Source organism: Anoplolepis gracilipes, chromosome 5 (genome assembly GCF_047496725.1).
Source record: "Anoplolepis gracilipes chromosome 5, ASM4749672v1, whole genome shotgun sequence".
In the NCBI taxonomy this organism is placed as follows: Eukaryota; Metazoa; Arthropoda; class Insecta; order Hymenoptera; family Formicidae; genus Anoplolepis; species Anoplolepis gracilipes.
This window is the reverse complement of record NC_132974.1, coordinates 3,678,776-3,698,419: the sequence shown is the minus strand read 5'-3', so window position 1 is coordinate 3,698,419 and position 19,644 is coordinate 3,678,776. Positions and strand designations below refer to the sequence as shown.

General features: G+C 33.6%; 1 protein-coding gene across 2 annotated transcripts in view; it reads right to left on the bottom strand.

Annotated features, from left to right (window-relative positions):
* Nucleotides 1–1,964: 1,964 nt before the first annotated feature.
* Myc (bHLH transcription factor Myc) overlaps nt 1,965–19,644 on the bottom strand; it is a 201,175-nt gene continuing 183,495 nt past the window's right edge. For both annotated transcript variants that reach the window (XM_072892646.1, XM_072892645.1), the window contains one exon: nt 1,965–9,296. In XM_072892646.1, the coding sequence (XP_072748747.1) occupies nt 8,584–9,296 (713 nt within the window). In that variant the 3' untranslated portion in view covers nt 1,965–8,583. The remainder of the gene's footprint in view (nt 9,297–19,644) is intronic.

Genomic DNA, 19,644 nt, shown 5'->3' with positions numbered 1-19,644 from the left:
GGAAGGCTAAACCTCCCTTTACTAATTTTAAGTACAATACAATTCTGTCTTTAATATATCTTTCAAAATCGAAAAAAAAAATATTGTCAATACAAACAAGCACATTTGTAGTTCTTTATACATAATTCTCGTACAAAAAAGTATTAGAGGCTATTTATAAACAGCCTGTAGATTATAAGGCTGTTTTACAACGTATGTGTGTATATGTGTGTGTGTGTGTGTGTGTGTGTGTGTGTGTGCGTGCGTGTGTGTGTGCGTGTGTGTGTGTGTGTGTGTGTGTGTGTGTGTGTGTGTGTGTGTGTGTGTGTGTGTGTGTGTGTAATATATGTAAATAGTAAATATAGAGATATAAATATTTTTAAAGTAGTTGTTCATGCTATTTTATATAACTTCTGGTATAAATATTACTTCTTTTTCTTCTGTATTTTATTTTTATTATATAATATATTCTTATATCTTGACTCTCCGTTCTTATCATGGTTGTATATGGTCTGTACAATATTAATAAGAATAGTTGTACAGGAGTATGGATTTTTGAAACTGTGACAGCAACTCGGCGACAATTTGATCCGGTAACAATAGCTCGAAATATAAGAAAAGCGGAGGAAATAGTCATCAAGAGGCTTGTCTTTATCAATAAGAAAAATCGTTTTTTCTTTATTTGTGTATAATTTAACAATTTTCGAGGTACAATGAACTCGGAGCGCATCGTTGCTTCGTCTTTGTGTTCGCGCGATATTTTAATATTATGCAGATAATCATAAAACAGTATCTGCAAATAATATAGGATCGACAGTTCCGACAAAACATTAACATATATATTCACAATAGTCGAACTTAAAACCGAGATACAAAAGAAACATTAAAGTTTTTTTTCCTTAAACTTTTTTTCTTCAAATTTTCCTCTACAAGTAATTTATAATTATCTAACAAAATCACAAAAGAAATCACTTTATAAAAAGATCACTATAAAATTGTAAAATTTCTTTTGCGCGAAGCTGGATACTTTTGCCACGCTCTTATCTCGCTGGGAGACCCGAAGCACCAATTTCTAAGAGCATCAGAACGAAATCCGGACGAAGCAACCTCCCTCTATTAAAGCAGCTAAGTCTCTGTAGTGCTCGCCTTGTGTACATTGTCGCGACGAGAAAGCATATGATGGTATCATCAAGAAATACAAAAGTATGACATGAACAACGCATATCCAACATCGTCAACTTCCTCGTCGGACGTACAAACGATTAACGAATATCTTATTATTATTTTTTTCTTTTTCTGAAACTGATTTTCTTGCAAAAATAAGAGATTCTATATATCTGTATATATATTATATATACAGATATGTATATATAATACATATATATATATATATATATATATATATATATATATATGTTTATATATACATATCTGTATATATATATATATATATGTATGTATATCGCAGTTGAAAACCTGTTTGTTAGGATTCTCGTATGCCAGTTTATCAAAGTATATAAAAAAAGATTATATTTCTTCTTTTATATACTAACGTCCGTCTGCTCCGATTTTCCCTAGCTTTTTTAGCGTAAGCTTCATTATATTAATTTGATACAATTCTTATTTACCTCTATTGCGCCAGAAACGCCTTTATCGGCTCGCGTAATTACATTTATATTTATTTCGATTGCCGTTATAAATTTCTCGTCCCGGTTATAACGAGAAATGATCTTTTCGGTATAGCGATGCCGTATAAAAATAAAGAGGATAAATAAAAAATATCTTTTCTTACTCTGAATAAAATAATCTAGGTTATATGAAATATTCATTGATCATTTTGATCAATTTTTATTTCTACCTCACTTCCGTCAAGCCCCTCGCTTTTTACTTCTCGCTATCCTTTATCTCTCACTCTTACTCTCCCTCCCATATTTTCACACTTTCTTTCCTCCCTTCCCATTCTCAAATTTCAAGATTCGATACAATTATCTTTAGTTTCTTATAACAAACTATATTTATTTTTTCATATACATATATAAAATTCTCTCGTATAAACGATCGTTTAGGTACACATGGTATTATATATAAATTGCAATGAGCGAAGTTGAATTTTTCGGTCGTGTTTTAGAACGTCAAGTTTTGCGCCCTCAAAAGTTGTAATCTTTATTTTATGAAAAAATCGACGATTAAAGTTTAACGAAAATTCTAAATGCGAACCGCTTATGATGAATATAGGCCTGGAGCTAGACGGAGTGAACTATATATATATATATATATATATATATATATATATATATATATACACATATATATATATATATATATATAGATATGTATATACAGGGTATTTCACTTTAAATCTTGTGTATAAACAAAAGCCTTTTGTTTATAAAAAAAGGCAGGAAAAAAAAATTATTAAATAATAAGAAGTATCAATCTAAAAATAGAATCCTGTCATGTTTTCAAAATAAAATTTTTTTCTAGTTCAAGATATCTTAAGATATTCTTGAACCGTGAAAGATGATGAAATGCCCTGTATATATTACACGTATATCTTCATAAGAAAAATATAGACAGTGAATCTTGCTCCGCTATTGCGAAGAAAAAAGGATTGAAAAGCAAAAAAAGAATATAAATTTTTGAGCTTCTGTAACAACAAAATCTTTCGGAATACATAATCTATATCTAGCCGAAAGAAGTGAGGTTCGCCTATCTTACTCTCTTCTATCATTTGCAGTATATTTATATATATCTATTGTATAATAATAATAATCTATGCTTCAACAGCCGTCCTTTTGCTTAAGTTAAAGCTAGATCGACATAAGTCGTTTACAAACACTAATTTTTTTACGTCTTCTCTTATATCCATACTATGATTAATGTTTTATTTCTATCTAACAGGTACGTGCGTACTCTTCGTGACGGATGCGAGGTGTTCGAAAAATTCGATCAGGAGCAACTCGCGCAGTTCGAATCAATTGCATCAATTCGCGGCATAGTGGAAACTAAATACTATTTCTCAAAATTATTTACTTTCTGATTTTTCTTGTGTAAGATGTTAACATGGCAACGACAAACTTAACAATCTGAAGACAAAGATATAAATTCGAGACTTAGCAAAAGATAAACTAGAAGCAAAGTTTGTACTGTAAATATGTATTGATCACGAAAGTATCTTTTTACAATATATTTCTTCCTTTCGCGTGATTCTCTAAGACCGATAGAAAATCGACGATCTGCGAGGTCATCAGTTTAGATTTCTTAAGTCATATGCTACGTCAGCGAAATACAATTTGCTCGAAATTTATATACATCAACCGTTTCTATATTTCTATGTAAAAAAGAATTTTAAGTTCGAGACGACAATCATGAAAAATGTATATTTATTCGTCTGCACGTATATGCTCTTTTATAAAAATCTACACCTATCTAAATATAAATATCTTCAAAACCATTAATTATTATTTTATGAACATTCAGCGATGTTTAATGACATTGTATATAAAAATGGAAATAAATATGTCTTTTCTTTCTTGCAGAATCTCGTGTCAGAACGTGGTTTAATTTCTGTACTGTCGTCTCCAACACGTTGAGAAGGAATGAAAAATGATCTTGAAAATAATCTCCAAGAGATAAGAGTACCGGAAGATAAAAAAAAAGAATGAACTATAAGATGGAGAGAAAAATGAAACACCCTCGCGATCCGTCAATCAGGTTATTCTCTGAGCAATTTTTGATGAAAAAGATCCTTGCCGAGAGAAGACCTACACAACTCTATTACAAAAAAAAAAAAAAAAAAAAAAAAAAAAAAAAACAAACAAAAAAAAAGGAAATAAAAAAGGAATAGGGAAAATGCATTCTTAGGGCCGACATCACGAATGTCGAGGCTCTGATCTCTATCGCACGTTAAATACATCTACGATACGGCTGAAGAGCCGAACCTCAATCACCTATTATTTTCTTTTTTCATACTACATTCATTTCTTCTTCCATTTCAATTTGGCACGATACAGAGAACTCACAGGTCGGACACACGTGCAAACAAAAAAAAAATGCGGTAAAGCAAGGGTTTACGCGAGAGGAGGCTTTTCTCGTTTCCAAACGGAACGAAATTTGCTGCGAGGTATACATTGTCGAGTTTCCTTTCGTTCATCCTATGATCTATTGCTTAATTTATCGTCGGTCTAAAGCAAAGGAACACTCTTCAATTAAATGCGAGAAGTCGGTAAGAAATAAAAATATCGTTCGTTAAGAGAATTAATGAGTTTTCATTAATTCACACATTATATTTGAAATTTACAAGAACATTAAATCACTGATCTTATTATTTTTATATATTTCTGCATGATGGGCAATTTGAAGAAATTTTTTTGTAAATTTTAAAAATTACAGATACGAAACATGCATATTGGATTCAATTAGGATTCAATGAGCATAGAAATAATCTGCAAACTAATATTTTTAGAGTACTTTTATCGAGATCCATGCCGACTTCTCGCGTTCAATTCTCGTGCATGCACGAGAATAATATATGCGGATTATTAGAAACCGTAAAAATAGTAATAAATTATATTCAAGCCACTGCTATCATCCTAAGTTAATAAATAACGAGCGTATTCTTGCTCGATTTTTCGGGTTATGTATAATATCGTGACCTGACTCTTGACGATGACTTTAATTACATATTTCATATATAAATCTATTTCGTGATATTTAGCATAAAAAAAAATATGAAGACGTAAAAAACGTCTTATACGGAATATGATAAATGTTAGAACTATCGAGCACGGTATACGAGCAAAGATAAATTTTTAAAAATTTTAAATGACATTTCCAAATTAACTAGAAATGGCTAATTGTGTGAGATATATATATATATATATATATATATCTTTGATATATCGATTCGTGAAAAATTAAATTGCAAAATACAAAAAAGTCTATAAAAAGTATACAAAAAAATGTAAGTGTTAATTATCTTTAGGAATCTCTTTGACTGAGCTTTTAATGAATGTGTTCCTTTACGATTTATGAATTCCCGATTGTTATCGGGAAATTGTGGTCGCCCGTGTTCCGAACTGCATTACTATGTTGCAAATGTGTATGTGTATACACGTACTTATAAATATATATCGTAAACTTGGGTCGCGATTAAAAATATCCCGTGTCGTTAAATTAATAATAGTTTCTATTTAGTTTATATAACTGTATCCGTCTGCGTGTCATGTGTATGTATAGTTGCACGTGCATGTACGTGCACGTGTCTGTGTGTGTCTATTGTGTAATTAAAATGTCAGCTCGCGCGATTTTTCCTGACCCTTTCGCCTAAATTTATTCTTTATTCTCGTCGATGTGACTATATATATCTCTATTGCCGTTCCACTTTTTATTCATCTTGTCCGGCCAGTGTTACTATTTATAATTTGAATATGGACTATTTGCAGGCGAAATGCGCGCACATATTCGTGCGATATACTTTTTCTATTTGTTAACTGTCAGTGAGCGTACGCGCGCGCGCGTGTACGTGTATTGTTTCTTGAAAGGTTTTCACCTTCGCGTTCATTTTCTATCTTTCAACCGTAAAAAGTATGCATACAAACGAATACTGTTACCTACAAATGTAATGAACACATTGTTTCTTTTTTGCGCCCTTATATATACATACATATATATATATTATATATATATATATATATATATACATATATATGCATAGTAATATAAAAAATCATTTCTGAAGATCCTACGCGTTTTTTCGCTCGCATCTTCAGCTCCAATCTCTATAGCATGTCGTTTATTTGTATGTCATACATAATTATGCGTATTATTATTTGCGTATATGTCTTATTTATACATATCTAATACATAATTGTATAAATTTTATATACGTTTTATATACGTAATTATGTATGACATATAGTGTATTATTATTATATAGCATCTTATTTCCCTTAATAAGCTGTGCTCAAAAGTTAACATCATTATGACCGTGTAATATAATTATCTTGATTTAAGAAATGCCGGCAGCGCGATGCTACATGAAACTAAAGCCGATAACATTGATATGAAGATAAATATTATAATAATAATAATAATAATAATAATATATTTAATTATTATTATTATTTGCTGTTAGAGCGTCGGTAGTCCTCCTCTTTCTATTGTGTCAATGTCTGTAATATATGTATATAAATATTTATTCATGTCTATATATGTCCAAATATATGCAAATCTATGTACATATATATGTATATGTATAGAAACTTATCGATATTAATGTTGAAACTGTACTTTATGCCCGCGAAATATGTCTAACGCTGGTACTTCGCGATATTCCTGCCTTGCTCTACAAAATAAAATAATTAATTAATTAAAAACAAGGAAGACACGTACTAATATCTGCGCGATATCTCAAAGCGACATTAAAAACAAAATTTCTGGCGGAATCGGATCATATTATTTAAAAAAAAAATTGATCAATCCCGAATTATATCAATTTTCCTTCTCCGTCGATCGATGACAGCCGAAAGATGAAGCAAATAAAAAAGAGCGATTTGTCGCGGCAGCATCTGCTTCATTTTATTGCACCCTATAGAATACGCGATGTTAACCGTCAAGCTCATTTTCTAAATATGACAAGAGAAGGAAACAAAACTCCGGGTGCAAAAGGAGTAAAGAAAAAGCAAGTGTATCTTTAAGAGGAACCTGATCAAAAGGATGATTCAACTGCCCCATATGGCTACATGTGAGAAGTAAAAAAGATACGTAGAAAATATGAAAAAGACTTACGCTAATTATATTATAATAAAAGTAAGAGTAGGTCAAGTTATATGTAGCAATAGTGTTCAATGCGCCGATTCATATGTAACCGAATAGAGTATACATGCACGTGTGTATGTGTGTATGTGTAAGAAGCAGTAAAAATAAGTAAAGTTTCTCTTACTCCCGCGAGTAAGAAAAGTTAATTTGCCGATCATTGATGTATTTCAATTGTACGCACAATAAAGTAACACACAATCTATGCGTCGACATGTCCTGTGTGTGTTTGTGTATGTGTCAACTATTTCTATCTATATTCTCGACTGACTCATCATCTCATGCTTCGCGTTTCTACCTACCTACTTATTTACTCCACTTAATTAAGTTGTGCATAACCGAAAACAGCTACTTTACCTTTCGCACAGATTGCTAAAAAAGACTCGAGGCGGAGAGACTTGTTTTTATCAAGGTCGCGCGATGGTCATCGCCGAAGAGACCTTTTCCGCAAGGAAATATGGGAGGAAAGAAGGGAGATACTATCAGTTCATTCATACTCTTAAATTACGTATCAATCGCATCTATTTTAAAGCGCAATTAAAAAGAGAACTTAGAATGCGCTAAATATCTGAGAACCAAACCTCAAAGAGAGAAGTTTGTCTTGTATCCTAAGAAATTTTGAGTCTTTATATACCCATCATCGAAAGGAATACCTTTTCTCCTATTTTCTCGTTGACAAATCGTCGCCAATTTTACGTCAATAATTTTGTTAAATTCGCAGTTCGAGAGATAATTAAATGTTTTATAAGAACACGCACGAAAGAGTTAAACTTAAGATCCCGCATGACAATAATCATCGATTCATCGTGCGCGAGCACGACTCGCTTTTTCTGTTTCCATGATGCGAGGAACTTACATAACTCTTTTTTCTAGTCATCGATGCAGGTTTTGAAAAAGAATCGTTTGCTAGCGACTAGCGACCGAAGTACGCGTTTTTCATTTTTTTTACTTTTCTTTCTTTTTTCTTTGTACATACATATATAAACATACGCATATATTTATGTCTTTACAAAATGATTAAAACCGGTACAAACACACCCTAAAACCGGCGAACCGGTTGGGAGCCGGTAGTCAGGTTGTTGAGCAATAACATGATAAGGTCTCCTTCGACTCCGCTCAACTGATTCGCTTTATCTACGCGACGAAAATTAAAATGCGTCTGCCAATGACTTGCTGCCGAGATGCAGATCGGACGTTTCGCGTAGAAAATTAACATGAAGCAAATCGTGAAAGAAACGCGATATTAAAGATGAGATATTCTTTGATCAAGCCGATCAAAGCGATATCAAGAAAGAATTTTCATTAAGTGGATCGAAGGAGTTTTTGATTTTCGCATAATTTATATCATTAATCGTTAGCTCAACAACGCCTGATTAATTTCGTGCCCGTAAAAAATTCGATAGGTCCGTTAACTTTACGCGCACTTCGTCGTCAGTAATGCTATCTCGTTATTGTAACGAACAGCTGTGTAAAAAATCCTCACATATTAAGAATAGATATATAAAAAAAAATTATACAATAATACACTATTTCTCACTCTTTTAATTCTTCGAATTTTATCTCAGAATACGCGCAATTCACTCGGTCATCACTTGCACTCCCCTAAATAATAATATCATCTCTCCGTTTCACAGCCTCACAGTTTAGGTCTCTGGCGTGCATTACGTCCTTTTCCACTTCACTTATGGCCGGATTTTACATCGCATTCAATTCACGCGTTCAATATCGTTTATGTAGCGCGAAATCAATGCGGTTCCCGCCATGAGACTGCTGACGGATTTCCCTCCTTCAATATCGTCGTTGCAAACGAAGCATCCTGCTTTGTTCGCGTTGAAGTTCCTCGAATCTTTTTCTGAGGAACTGGTGTTGCCTTTCCATTTTTTTTATCTCCAACAGGCTGTCACTGTTGTCATCTTCTAGCGCGTTAATATACGTCTTAGCCTGTCGCAAGATAGTTACTTTCGCGACCCTCTCTTTAGTCGCGATAGCTGGCACATGCTGTTTCAGCACGTCGAAGAAGTTCTTCATGCTTATTCGACGCTGCCGTTCCATGTTGTTATGCAGATTCCTCTTATCTTCCTCATCGTCGTCGTCGTCCTGCGGCCGCCACTGCCTCGCACATTTTTGCCGCTTCTGCCCCCGCTGATATGTTTGTACGCGGGCCCGCTTTGCAGGAGGGTAGGATGTCTCATTGGAGCTCATCTGTGCGGCTGCCTTTCTTTTGGCAGAGTTCGAACCTGGTGGTCTACCTCGAGGTCGGCGCATGGGTGCCTTGTCTACATTCGTAACCAGCTGATTGGCATTGTGTTGCGGCTGTGCAAAGTTCAAGGCCAGCTGATTCGCATTTTGCTGATTCGATGAGAAGTTCAGGGCTAACTGATTCGCATTGTGTTGCCTGGGCGTGAAACTCAAGGCCCGCTGATTTGCCTGGCGTTGATTCTGCGCGTAATTGAAGTATGTCGTCTTCTTCTCGTACGACACCACATCGATCTCCTCCTCGTCTACAACAGAATCCATCGATTCATTCTATTAAATATCTATTAGTACAAATACATCATATTGAACACATCACGCTCGCGTAATGTAGTATATATATATATAAGAATGCCTTATGAATGTAATTCATTAACTTTGATCAATATTTTATTTCATCAAAAAATTAAACTACATATGAATATCTTTTACGTATAAAATTATCGTCGACATTATCATAAGTCTTTGCGCAAAAACTTATGCTTAAAGAAAAAAAAACATTGTAACATTAATAATTGTGTAAACTATTCATATGATCAGATATTGGAATGACCGTTGGAGTAACTAATATAGAGATTATTGTCAAAACTCTAATAATTCTGGATTATTCGCATTCTTCAAATATAATTAGTATCTACAAATTATAATGCATAAGAATATTACTAATTGATCGCAAACAGACTTAAAAACTAAAAGCAATCACTTTTTTTAATCAAAACAACTTTGCATTCAGGCCGGATAATATCGTCCTGAAAAGTATATAAAAACACCATCGATATTGCGTAACTACTTAATTCTTTTCGTATTCGATATTGTACATTGACGGATGTGCGATAATATTTATCTCAAAGCACACAGAGTTATCTTAAATTTCTTATCTACAATTGAGTAATTGTAAATAATAAATTATGACACTATTATCAAAGAAACTGTAATAAAATAAATATCGTAAGAATTAAAAAAAAGAAAAAAAAAGAATTATAATATATAATTATATTATTAAATTATTTTATAAAAATTATATTATTTTATGTTTATATTATTACATTATATTGTATTACATTATATATTATTATATTATTATCATTCATATTATATTATTAATATCTCATATTATTGTATTATTATCTCTTCCTTTTAAAAAAAATGCAAATATTGTTTTTAAGTAAAAATTAATCAGAGCAGGTACATTGAAAAACTAAAATTACATTGAATTAGATCATAACAAAGGAAAATACGTGGGAGCTTTTGATAGCAGCAAATCCTTTGAAGATCATGTGGTCATGGAGGCGTTTTAGGATGACATATAAAACCGTGGGCGTTTCTGCAAATTATATCATTCGCGGCGCCTGGCACAATCGGTGGAAATCCGGTTGGTCCAGATTTTTCTCGTACGAATGTATAGTCGCTAATTCTCTCATTTCCGATTCAGCATTGTCACATCCGCACGCGTAGAAAAAATAGGCCTTTTCACGATATTCGTTCAACCCTAACCCGTTGACGTTTTTTCAATTGTCCTAATAAAATTCTATCTCAACGATCGTTTAGCATCCACCGTGCAGTTTATCTTATCTTTATTGAATCAATTCTCATTCGCCTTCCAAAGTGATTCATACATAATAAAGCGCAATAGGCTTGTTATATAGTTTATTATACATTTCTATTAACATTCCTGTTTTCTGAGTCCTGATTGCCGCGTGTGTCAAGCATTCCTTCGTTCCCTTTCTTCAGGTCATAAAAGAGGAGTTTGGTTGATTTTGTGAGTATCGTAACAATTTAATATAAATTTACAAAAAAAAAATTTGTTGGCATTTATTTTATAATTTTTGCTAATTAATGAATTCATCGAAAAATCCCCTTTATCATTAGCAATTTTATTTCACGACCTTACCTCCCTTATAACCGCAAAACTAAGTATAATCAATAAGTATATCCAAGAACATATGTTTAGTTTAACTTTTATGATGTAATAACAAGGATCAAGACAAACAACAAAATTTTCTATAAATATTGGTTTAATTTTTTACGAAAATACTTATTAAGTGTCATATTAAAATATATTTATCAGCAATTGTGAAAATTATTTTAACACGAGAATTAAAGCAAATAAATTTACTGCTGTTAAAGCGTACACTAGAAGCGATTGTATTCGCGTAAACACCAAACATTATAGGAGTCCACGTTAATGTACCATTTGAAAAAGAACTTAATTAGAGTTGTTCACTTAGAACTTTCATTTTGTAACGTGCATGCCCTTTTTGGCGCTGCTCCATAGATGCCGTAACATTTCAGTCTGAGCTCGCAAACGGGGACAAGCGGAAAAAGACACTTCTCGAGGAACGAGGAAGAAAACGAGAAGACGTCTGTCAAGCTCGCGCGCGCAGAGCGCCTATGCACGTGCACGAAAACGATCTCGCGTGGTCGGTGAGCTTCCACGTGTTTGGTGCATTGGGCTATATGAATTTTGCACCGAAGTTGGCACACTGTCAAAACGTCGTCGTCCGTGGTGGAAAAGGCGCGAAACATCTAAAAATAATGGTGCACCAACTAAATTAGTAAGAGAGACTTTGATTATTCTCTCTCTCCCTTTGTGTCTGTCTTTCGCACGTGCGTCTGTTTCGGCGCCTTTATAATACCTGTGATACAACCCCTTAATAATATTTTAAATAATAAGTTCTCAAAGTACTTTGATTCATTCTTAAATGTAATTAATAATAAGATGTGTTTAATAATTAATAAATTAAATAATTCTAGCTAAGAACCTTTTCAATTTTCCGTAAAAGAATTACGACGTAATATTCCATCTTTCACAACAATTATATAAATCATAATTAAATATAAAATTTCACGGTCATTGACATTAATGTTTAAAACATCTCATTGTTAGAGGAAACGCCTCAAGTTTTTCATGACATTTCGCGATACTCATCTTTTCGCCATATATTTAATTACATATACGTAACGTTAATTACATTACGCGTAAAAACACATATACATTTGTATGCTCACACGTGTGAGTAGCGAGCAGGAATCACGCGAGTGAGAGTCGAGAACGCGGAAGTAACCGATGCTGCTCGCACACGACTGAATGTTAGGATATATGCTAATAATCAAGGTATAGCGGAATTTACGACGTTTGTATCTCCGTACGTTCGCGTGTACGCGTGCATCGTATACACGCGATATCGCGCAGACATACATTTATACAGAGCGACCGTCACTCGTTCACTATTGACATAAGGAACGTCGACGATCTAACATCATTCGTTATGTGGCTAATTCATTAACCGATAATCGCATGCGTTCCGACTCCGCCTCGCAATAAACGTTAAAGTACTAATTGAGTCTTACGAGGACGTGTGATGAATAACCGAGAGCGGGAACGAACGTTAGCGAAATTGATGCGGCTACCTCCCGGCGATCTTTGAAGCAAGGTTCGCTGTCTCGAGAATGATGCTTAATTAGCATGTTAGTACTATATATCATAGTATATAATTTCTTCCACGAGTTGCAGATAACACATGGCGATGTAATGTCAATTGCCTACGTCTTATTCGTTTATGTAGCACGCACATAACAAAATTAAAAAAAAAAATAAGCGTCATCAAGACAACCGCGCGACGATGTCACAAAAACGACAAGAAATCCACCTAACTTCACTGAAAGTCTCTTCACTTCGCGTTCTATCCGAGATCTCTGTCTCTTCTCATCGGCATCCTCCGACACGCATACCCCATCGTTTTACGAGTAATATTGATATCTCGTGAATATCGCACTTGCCGTCGAGTGAGGAGGTTGCAAAAGTAGTCGGCGGCATCTCGTCGTCGATACAGCGCGGTCTGGATGGTGAGTTGAGGGAGGGAGGAGGGTGGAGACCGACGGAGCGAGTACTCTACGCGAGAACGACGAGGAGAGAGGAGGGAAAAGCGGAGAGGGGCAACGTCAATTCGCGGCAGCACGTGCAGTCGCGTAAGAACGACCTTGGGGGTCAGTGCTCTCCTCTCGCGTAAGCAGGCCATAGTACGTCGACGCGAATCGATCGTCTCTCCTCTCTCTCCCATTGAGATAGGCGACGCGACGTCGATAAAGGAGAGCGTAGGAGGGAGGGGGAGAAACGCGACTGGGAAAGAGGGGAAGGATTCCTCTCTGCGTCGTCGTATTGAACGCGACGCCTCTGCTTAGGGGAGAGTTTGGGCGTGGATCTCTGGGGTGAAAGTACTCCCGCGCTTTTCCAGATGGCATTTCTCCTCTTACATTCTCTCTTTCTCTTTCACAAGTCTTTTTCTCCGGTGAGTTCCGAGAGTGGCGCACGAACGTTAAGCACGAATGAACAGATGCGTGATTTCAAGATCTTGTTAGGTTATTAGAAATTGAATACTTTATACGTGCTTATAAAATTATTTTATATGGTAATCATGATTAATATGAAACAAAACGTTTTCTTAAATTAATCGATAAAAAGAAAATTTAATAAAGAAGTTAGGATTAATCTTTACAATTTTTGTGAAACAGCAGTGTTAATTATTTACGTAATTATGTTTTTTTTTTTATATTGTTATAATTCTATATATTAAAAAAAGATATTATCTTTATATTACGTCATTTACTTACTAAATTAAAAAAAAAATAATTATGAGTGTACATTTATAAAGATTTTTTTAAATAATGAGTAAAATGAGATTACACTTGAAAGGAATATGTAGTATTTTCTCAGGTTAGATCAAATTGAGCACTCAACCCAATTTACATCTTTATCGAGAATTGTAGATTGATTAGTTAAGAATAGAAAGACAAGAGCAAACATAGGTACTTTGATAAGAGAAAGAAATAATCTAATCAGAGAGACACGTATGTACAATTAAGGGTTGCGGGAGTATCGCGCGATATCTGCCACGTCGATAGAACTCTTGAATACACTCATCATGTTCGAGTTTCGTATTTCATTGAGATAACTATGTAAGTTTCTCGATACCCGACGACCCGCACGTCGATAACAACGTCCGATTATGCCGAGATGTATGCGATGCATGTTCACATTTCTGTGACCTATGCGAACTTCTCTTCGAGTAGCTTTGACGTACTTCTGTAAAGTCGTCGTCATTCAGTGATTATCACTTTCTCCCGCATTACGTAAACCGCTTAGAGATCTAGGCGAGGTCCAGAAGAGATATTTCTTCTAACGATAATCTACTTCTGACGACCCAAGCGAACTCTCTTTATTATTCACGATTCACAGAATTGACTTTCTTCATATTATCAAATTTTCTAATAATTTCCTCATCTTCCTAACATTTTTTAACAATTTTATTTATAAATTTGTTAGCAAAGTAAAATTTAACTAATTAATTAAAAGATAATTTTTGGTGTGTGAACTGAAGGAAACAATTATAAAATTAAATAATAATAATTTATAAAACATTTCTAATTAAAATTCTTGATTCCGAATTTCCCTGATTTTATATGCGCAAAGCGTAAAAATGATTTTCCAAATTTTCCACAACTTAACGGAATTCAAGCAAAAGCACGCATGTTAAGAAGTTGTTTATATTTTAAAGTAGTCTCAAATGACGATCCTTTTCCTCGAGCTACATATACGAACGTGACGATACGTTTCTCTTCCTGGTCACCCGTATATAAAGCGAAGCCATAAATCTCTTCATGCTTGAGCCTCGTGATGTATAAGCATCAAGCTGTTCAATCCAGTTACGAAAGTGAAGATCATCACGCGAAAAGATTGAAACTTGGAATATACTCACATCGAAATAATAATGAATACACAAATATTTTATGTCGTATAAAACTGCCCGAGTATAAATCTTTTTCTTTCATATTGTTTGACCCCCTATTTATATATAATTATTTCAAAAGAAATCAAATTTTCACTACTATATCTTCTGTTGCTTGTTAAAAAAAATTAAATTGAAAATTTAATCGTCGTTTGCTTTATATATGTGACATTCTTTTAAAAATTAATTTTTAAATTAGTTTATATAATTTTTGATATTATATATGCAAAGCTTTAATTTATTATCGCAATCAATGATGCGTATATTTCAAAGACAGAGATTATTGCAAATAATTATTTTAAAAATGTGATGTTTTGTTTAAAAAAAAATATTACTTGAAAATATAGATATATATATTTATATATATTTGTTTATAATTTATTTATAATCAAATCAAACGCACGTGTCTATCTATCGCCAAGCACCATCACGTATTATTTAGATCTCGCTACTCGTATATTTTCGCATACAATCGCAAATATCATGTAGAAAGATGGGGATAAATATCTTACAGCAGATATGAGATACATGAACGGTAGTATCTAAAAGAGAAGAAAATAAGGAAATAGTAACATAAATAATCGACGTCCGTTCCAATGACCAGACGTAATCGAAACACTCCCACGCATCGGTATAGTCAGTCGCAAATCAACTATGCATTTAACAATGATCACCGCGGATGATTCTTTCTCGTCTGCCCGCGAGAAAGCGCGGTCGAATGAGTCACTCTTGTTAAACAGGCGCGCGCCTTTTACGCGTGGAATTATGTGTCACTGGTCGAAAGGCGAGAAGAATCTGATTATGGAGAATTAGATTTGTGTAATTCTAGGTTTGTAATAATCAATATGTAATTGCTGTATTTAAAAAATAATAAAAAATAATAAGAACATTTTTTTTTATTAAAAAATATTCTTCTAAATTTGCAAAATATGTAGGGAATCGAAATAATCGTAATCAATGATTTGCCGATAATGATTTCTTGCTATTTTCAAAGCATACAGACGGCACAAGAAGAAGACGAAGAAGTGCACCTCTCTCATCGCGCAAATCGTTCACGGAAAATGTCAGTCTGCTCGCTGCTGTCTCACTCATCGTGTCTACTTCTCTGTCTTTCACCTTATCTGTCTATCTCTCCTCTCTCTTGATATCCCTTCTCCATACCTTCCCACCTATCGTTTTGAGAGTAGGTAGGTAAGCGACTGGCATACCGCCTTGAATGAGAAATGCAATAAAAACGAGAGAACAGCGAGCCGATCGAGAGAAGAGGAAAGAGTTTCAATGAGGGACAAATCCCGAGCGTAAAATATGTTGCTATCGAGAAAAATTAATTGATTGATAATAATAAAAATTGAATGAAAGATCTATTCAATTTTAATAATCTATAATATCTAAAATAATTAAAACTTCTTTTTTTTAATTATTCAAAATCTTCTCAATAATATTTTTTTTTTATCTTTCAAGAACAATGTATGGAAGTATTTTATCCAGATAATTAATATAATTTTTATAAATACAATTAATTAGATTATTAAATTAATTATTAAAATTAGTTAAATTAATTATAAACCGAATAATTAAAAATAAATATTTTGTTGTAGATTTTTTCTTTTTTTTCAAAAACATTGAAAGACTTAAAACCAAAAGAAAGAGGAGAAAAGTCAAACTTCTTTCTCAGAAAAAAATAGTCAAATCGCTATTGATGATACTAGGCCAACATTCCCAAATCAGATTTTGCCAGTTTGACATTTCAAACATTTCACTTGGCCTTTTAATTGCCGGTGCAAGAGATTCTGGTTAATCAACCAGACCAATCCTCTTTTTCTTCGTTTATACACCGACCGGAAACGGGTATGTGAACTGAAACGCGTCATTCCTATGCGGGAATAACTGATAAATCTATGGTTCGACTGAAAATGATAATTATGTTGTTATCTAAGTCTTTGGAATAACATTTAAATAACTTATATGAAAAATTTAAAATTATAATGACGCCCGCTTGATAGGAATATTACTTTAAGCAATGCAAAGCAGGTATTAACTTGTATCACAATTTTAAATTTAACTCACAGGCATGTATAATATTCTCTTGTAATGAAAGTAAAATTTAACGATTTTTTCAATTATTTAAAACTATAAAAAAAATTTTCCATAATACTAACTTAAGAAAAATATATTTGCAATATTAAATTTTGAATAAAATAATAATTAACAATACCGTATTTATATAACAATTTGGTATATTAATTACGTTTAACTGATCTTTAAATAAAGAATTTTTACAATAATATGCACTGTTTTATTATTGTGGAAAAACTTTTCCTATTAGAAAGTCCTAACCTAAGTGCAACTTCAGGCGGCGCTCTTACTACGGCACTTATCTGCAGTCTCTCCCACGCGGCCACAGTTAATGAATGAATGAATTGCGTCATCTTACTGAGATGCGCTTTTACGTACAGTCCCAGCACAAAAATAGGCACCCACTTGCTCCCGAGGGAAAGGCGTATTTATAGGCCAGTGGGAGGAGGAAGCGAAGAAAAGAAAGAAGAAAAAGAGGGAGACCGCGAAAGTGAAAAAAGCGAATGTATTTTGTTAAATTTTTTAAATTATAAAAAAAAAACAAAAATAAAAGGAAATTATTTCATTTAAATTTTGGAATAAAATCTATAAAAAAAATAATTAAGAAAATTGTAAGAAAAATAAAATAAAAAATTATCTTTCAAATAAAATCTGTCAAATATATTAATAAAAACAAATATTTTATATACATATATATATATATATATATAATTTTATATATTTTATATATAATTATAAAATATTATTTATAAAAAAATGTCTAAGAACCAGATAATAGCCATAATAATATGAGAAGATTGACAGACAGAGAAGACGCGAAGCGAGAGAATTGATGTCAATTTTTGTGCTTAGATAATGAACGAAGTGCTTAGAATGTTAATTAATATTTCAAGATGCTAAACCCGTCTACATGCGGTCAATAGTGCGAAGCGGAATTGTTTTGCAATAACCAGAAGGCGCATTACATTCATGGTGAAACTGCAGTTCAATGATATTAGAATACAACCTACGTACTAGTATATACCGCTATACTGTATTATATACGTATATTTTAATAATGGATTGCTTGACATTTTCCTCACTTTCGTGCGATGGCTTTCGCAACGCAACGTTAGTCAGGGTATCAATTCAGTATTGCGTAATTATTCCGCCTCTATTAATGTCTGATTTTTTTTTTCAACCAATCATTAACTTTATGAATTCCATTGTTTTTCATAAAACGGGTTGCTAAAATTATAAATATATATTAAATTCTATATTCGAAATAAAATAATAACAAGCATTTGAAAAATTAAGTAATGTATATTCACGGTATTTAAATTATATTAAACTTTATTGATTTGACATGCTAATTTGACAAGTAATAAACGTCATAATTTTTTAACATCCCTTTATTACGAGATGACTTTTTATTTTTTAATAATGAGTCTTTTAATTTCTATTTATTTAAATAATATATTAAGATATTGATGATTCATTGTTACTTGTCAGAATTATAGAAAAAGCAAAAATATTGTAAAAGAGTAAAATAAACTGATGGACTTTATTGCAGTTTTAAAAACCGAAAGTTTTCACGCGAAATGATTTTTTTCATCGCGATGACAAAGCGGGAAAGCTACGTGTATTTCACCTGTTTCTCCGAAATCGAAATTGACTTTCAGACGCGCATAGCAGCACGCACGTGACCGATGCGTGTCGTCTGAATTCGCGGAAGCACGCGTATCCCGATTCGGATGCAACGCGCGCGAGTAACGCGTTCCAACGACTTTCCTGGAAGCTTCAAGCAGGGAGAAATTTGCATGAGGAAACGGAACGCGCGACGCGGCCTATACTATCGATGGGAAAAGAACCTGGGCGGGGTTGCGTGTGCGAATACCACGAAAGGCGGCTGCAGACGTAAGACGAGTCGGCGTCTTCCTTGAAATACGTCCACCAGACGATGCCAAATCGCGCGAGATGACGCATGAGTTAAGTTGCGTGCGTGAGAAATTACGCGCCAACGCGTATAAAAGTAACTACAAACTATAAACTTCTCCAATGGACTCTAATAATAAAATATCTATTGTGTGTGTCTCTTATATTTATTATGGATAATCTCTATACTTTTTTAGCATTTTTATTTCTCGATTAATATCTAGAATAATTTAAAAAGCAATTTTGACGTAATTTTTTTTTTTTTTTTTTTTTAATTGAAATAATCAGAAATGCATCGCTTATTTTAATTATCTCTAAAAGTAACTCTAAACATAAATGTGAATAGAAATGGTGAAAAATCAGGCTGAAAACCGATCCGCCGTCCGACGTTAATCACAAGATCTTGAGATGCGATCTCGATACGGCGAACAAAGTGCACTCGGTTTTTGTCGGTCGCTTAGCGATCCTGGTCCTCACCTGGTGATTAATCTTACGAGACACGAGATCGAGCGGTCGGCTCGAGTTCGTGGAATTTCACGATGTTCCCTCTTCGCTCCAGCCGGGAATTTCCTAGCCCTTACTATATATTATACTATACTTGTTCTAGCGCGGTTGCTATTGGTTGCATATATCGTTGCGTTCGCAAGGCGGACGTGTAATCAACGGCGCTAAGTTCTTGGCGCCAGAAACTCACGTGCGACTGCAGCCTTTACAAGTTATACCAGTTTATATAAGAGGAAAATTCCCAGAAAAACGTAACCGCACGCGTATTATTGCAATAAATAATTATATATTTTCTTTACAAATCATCACAGTTTGA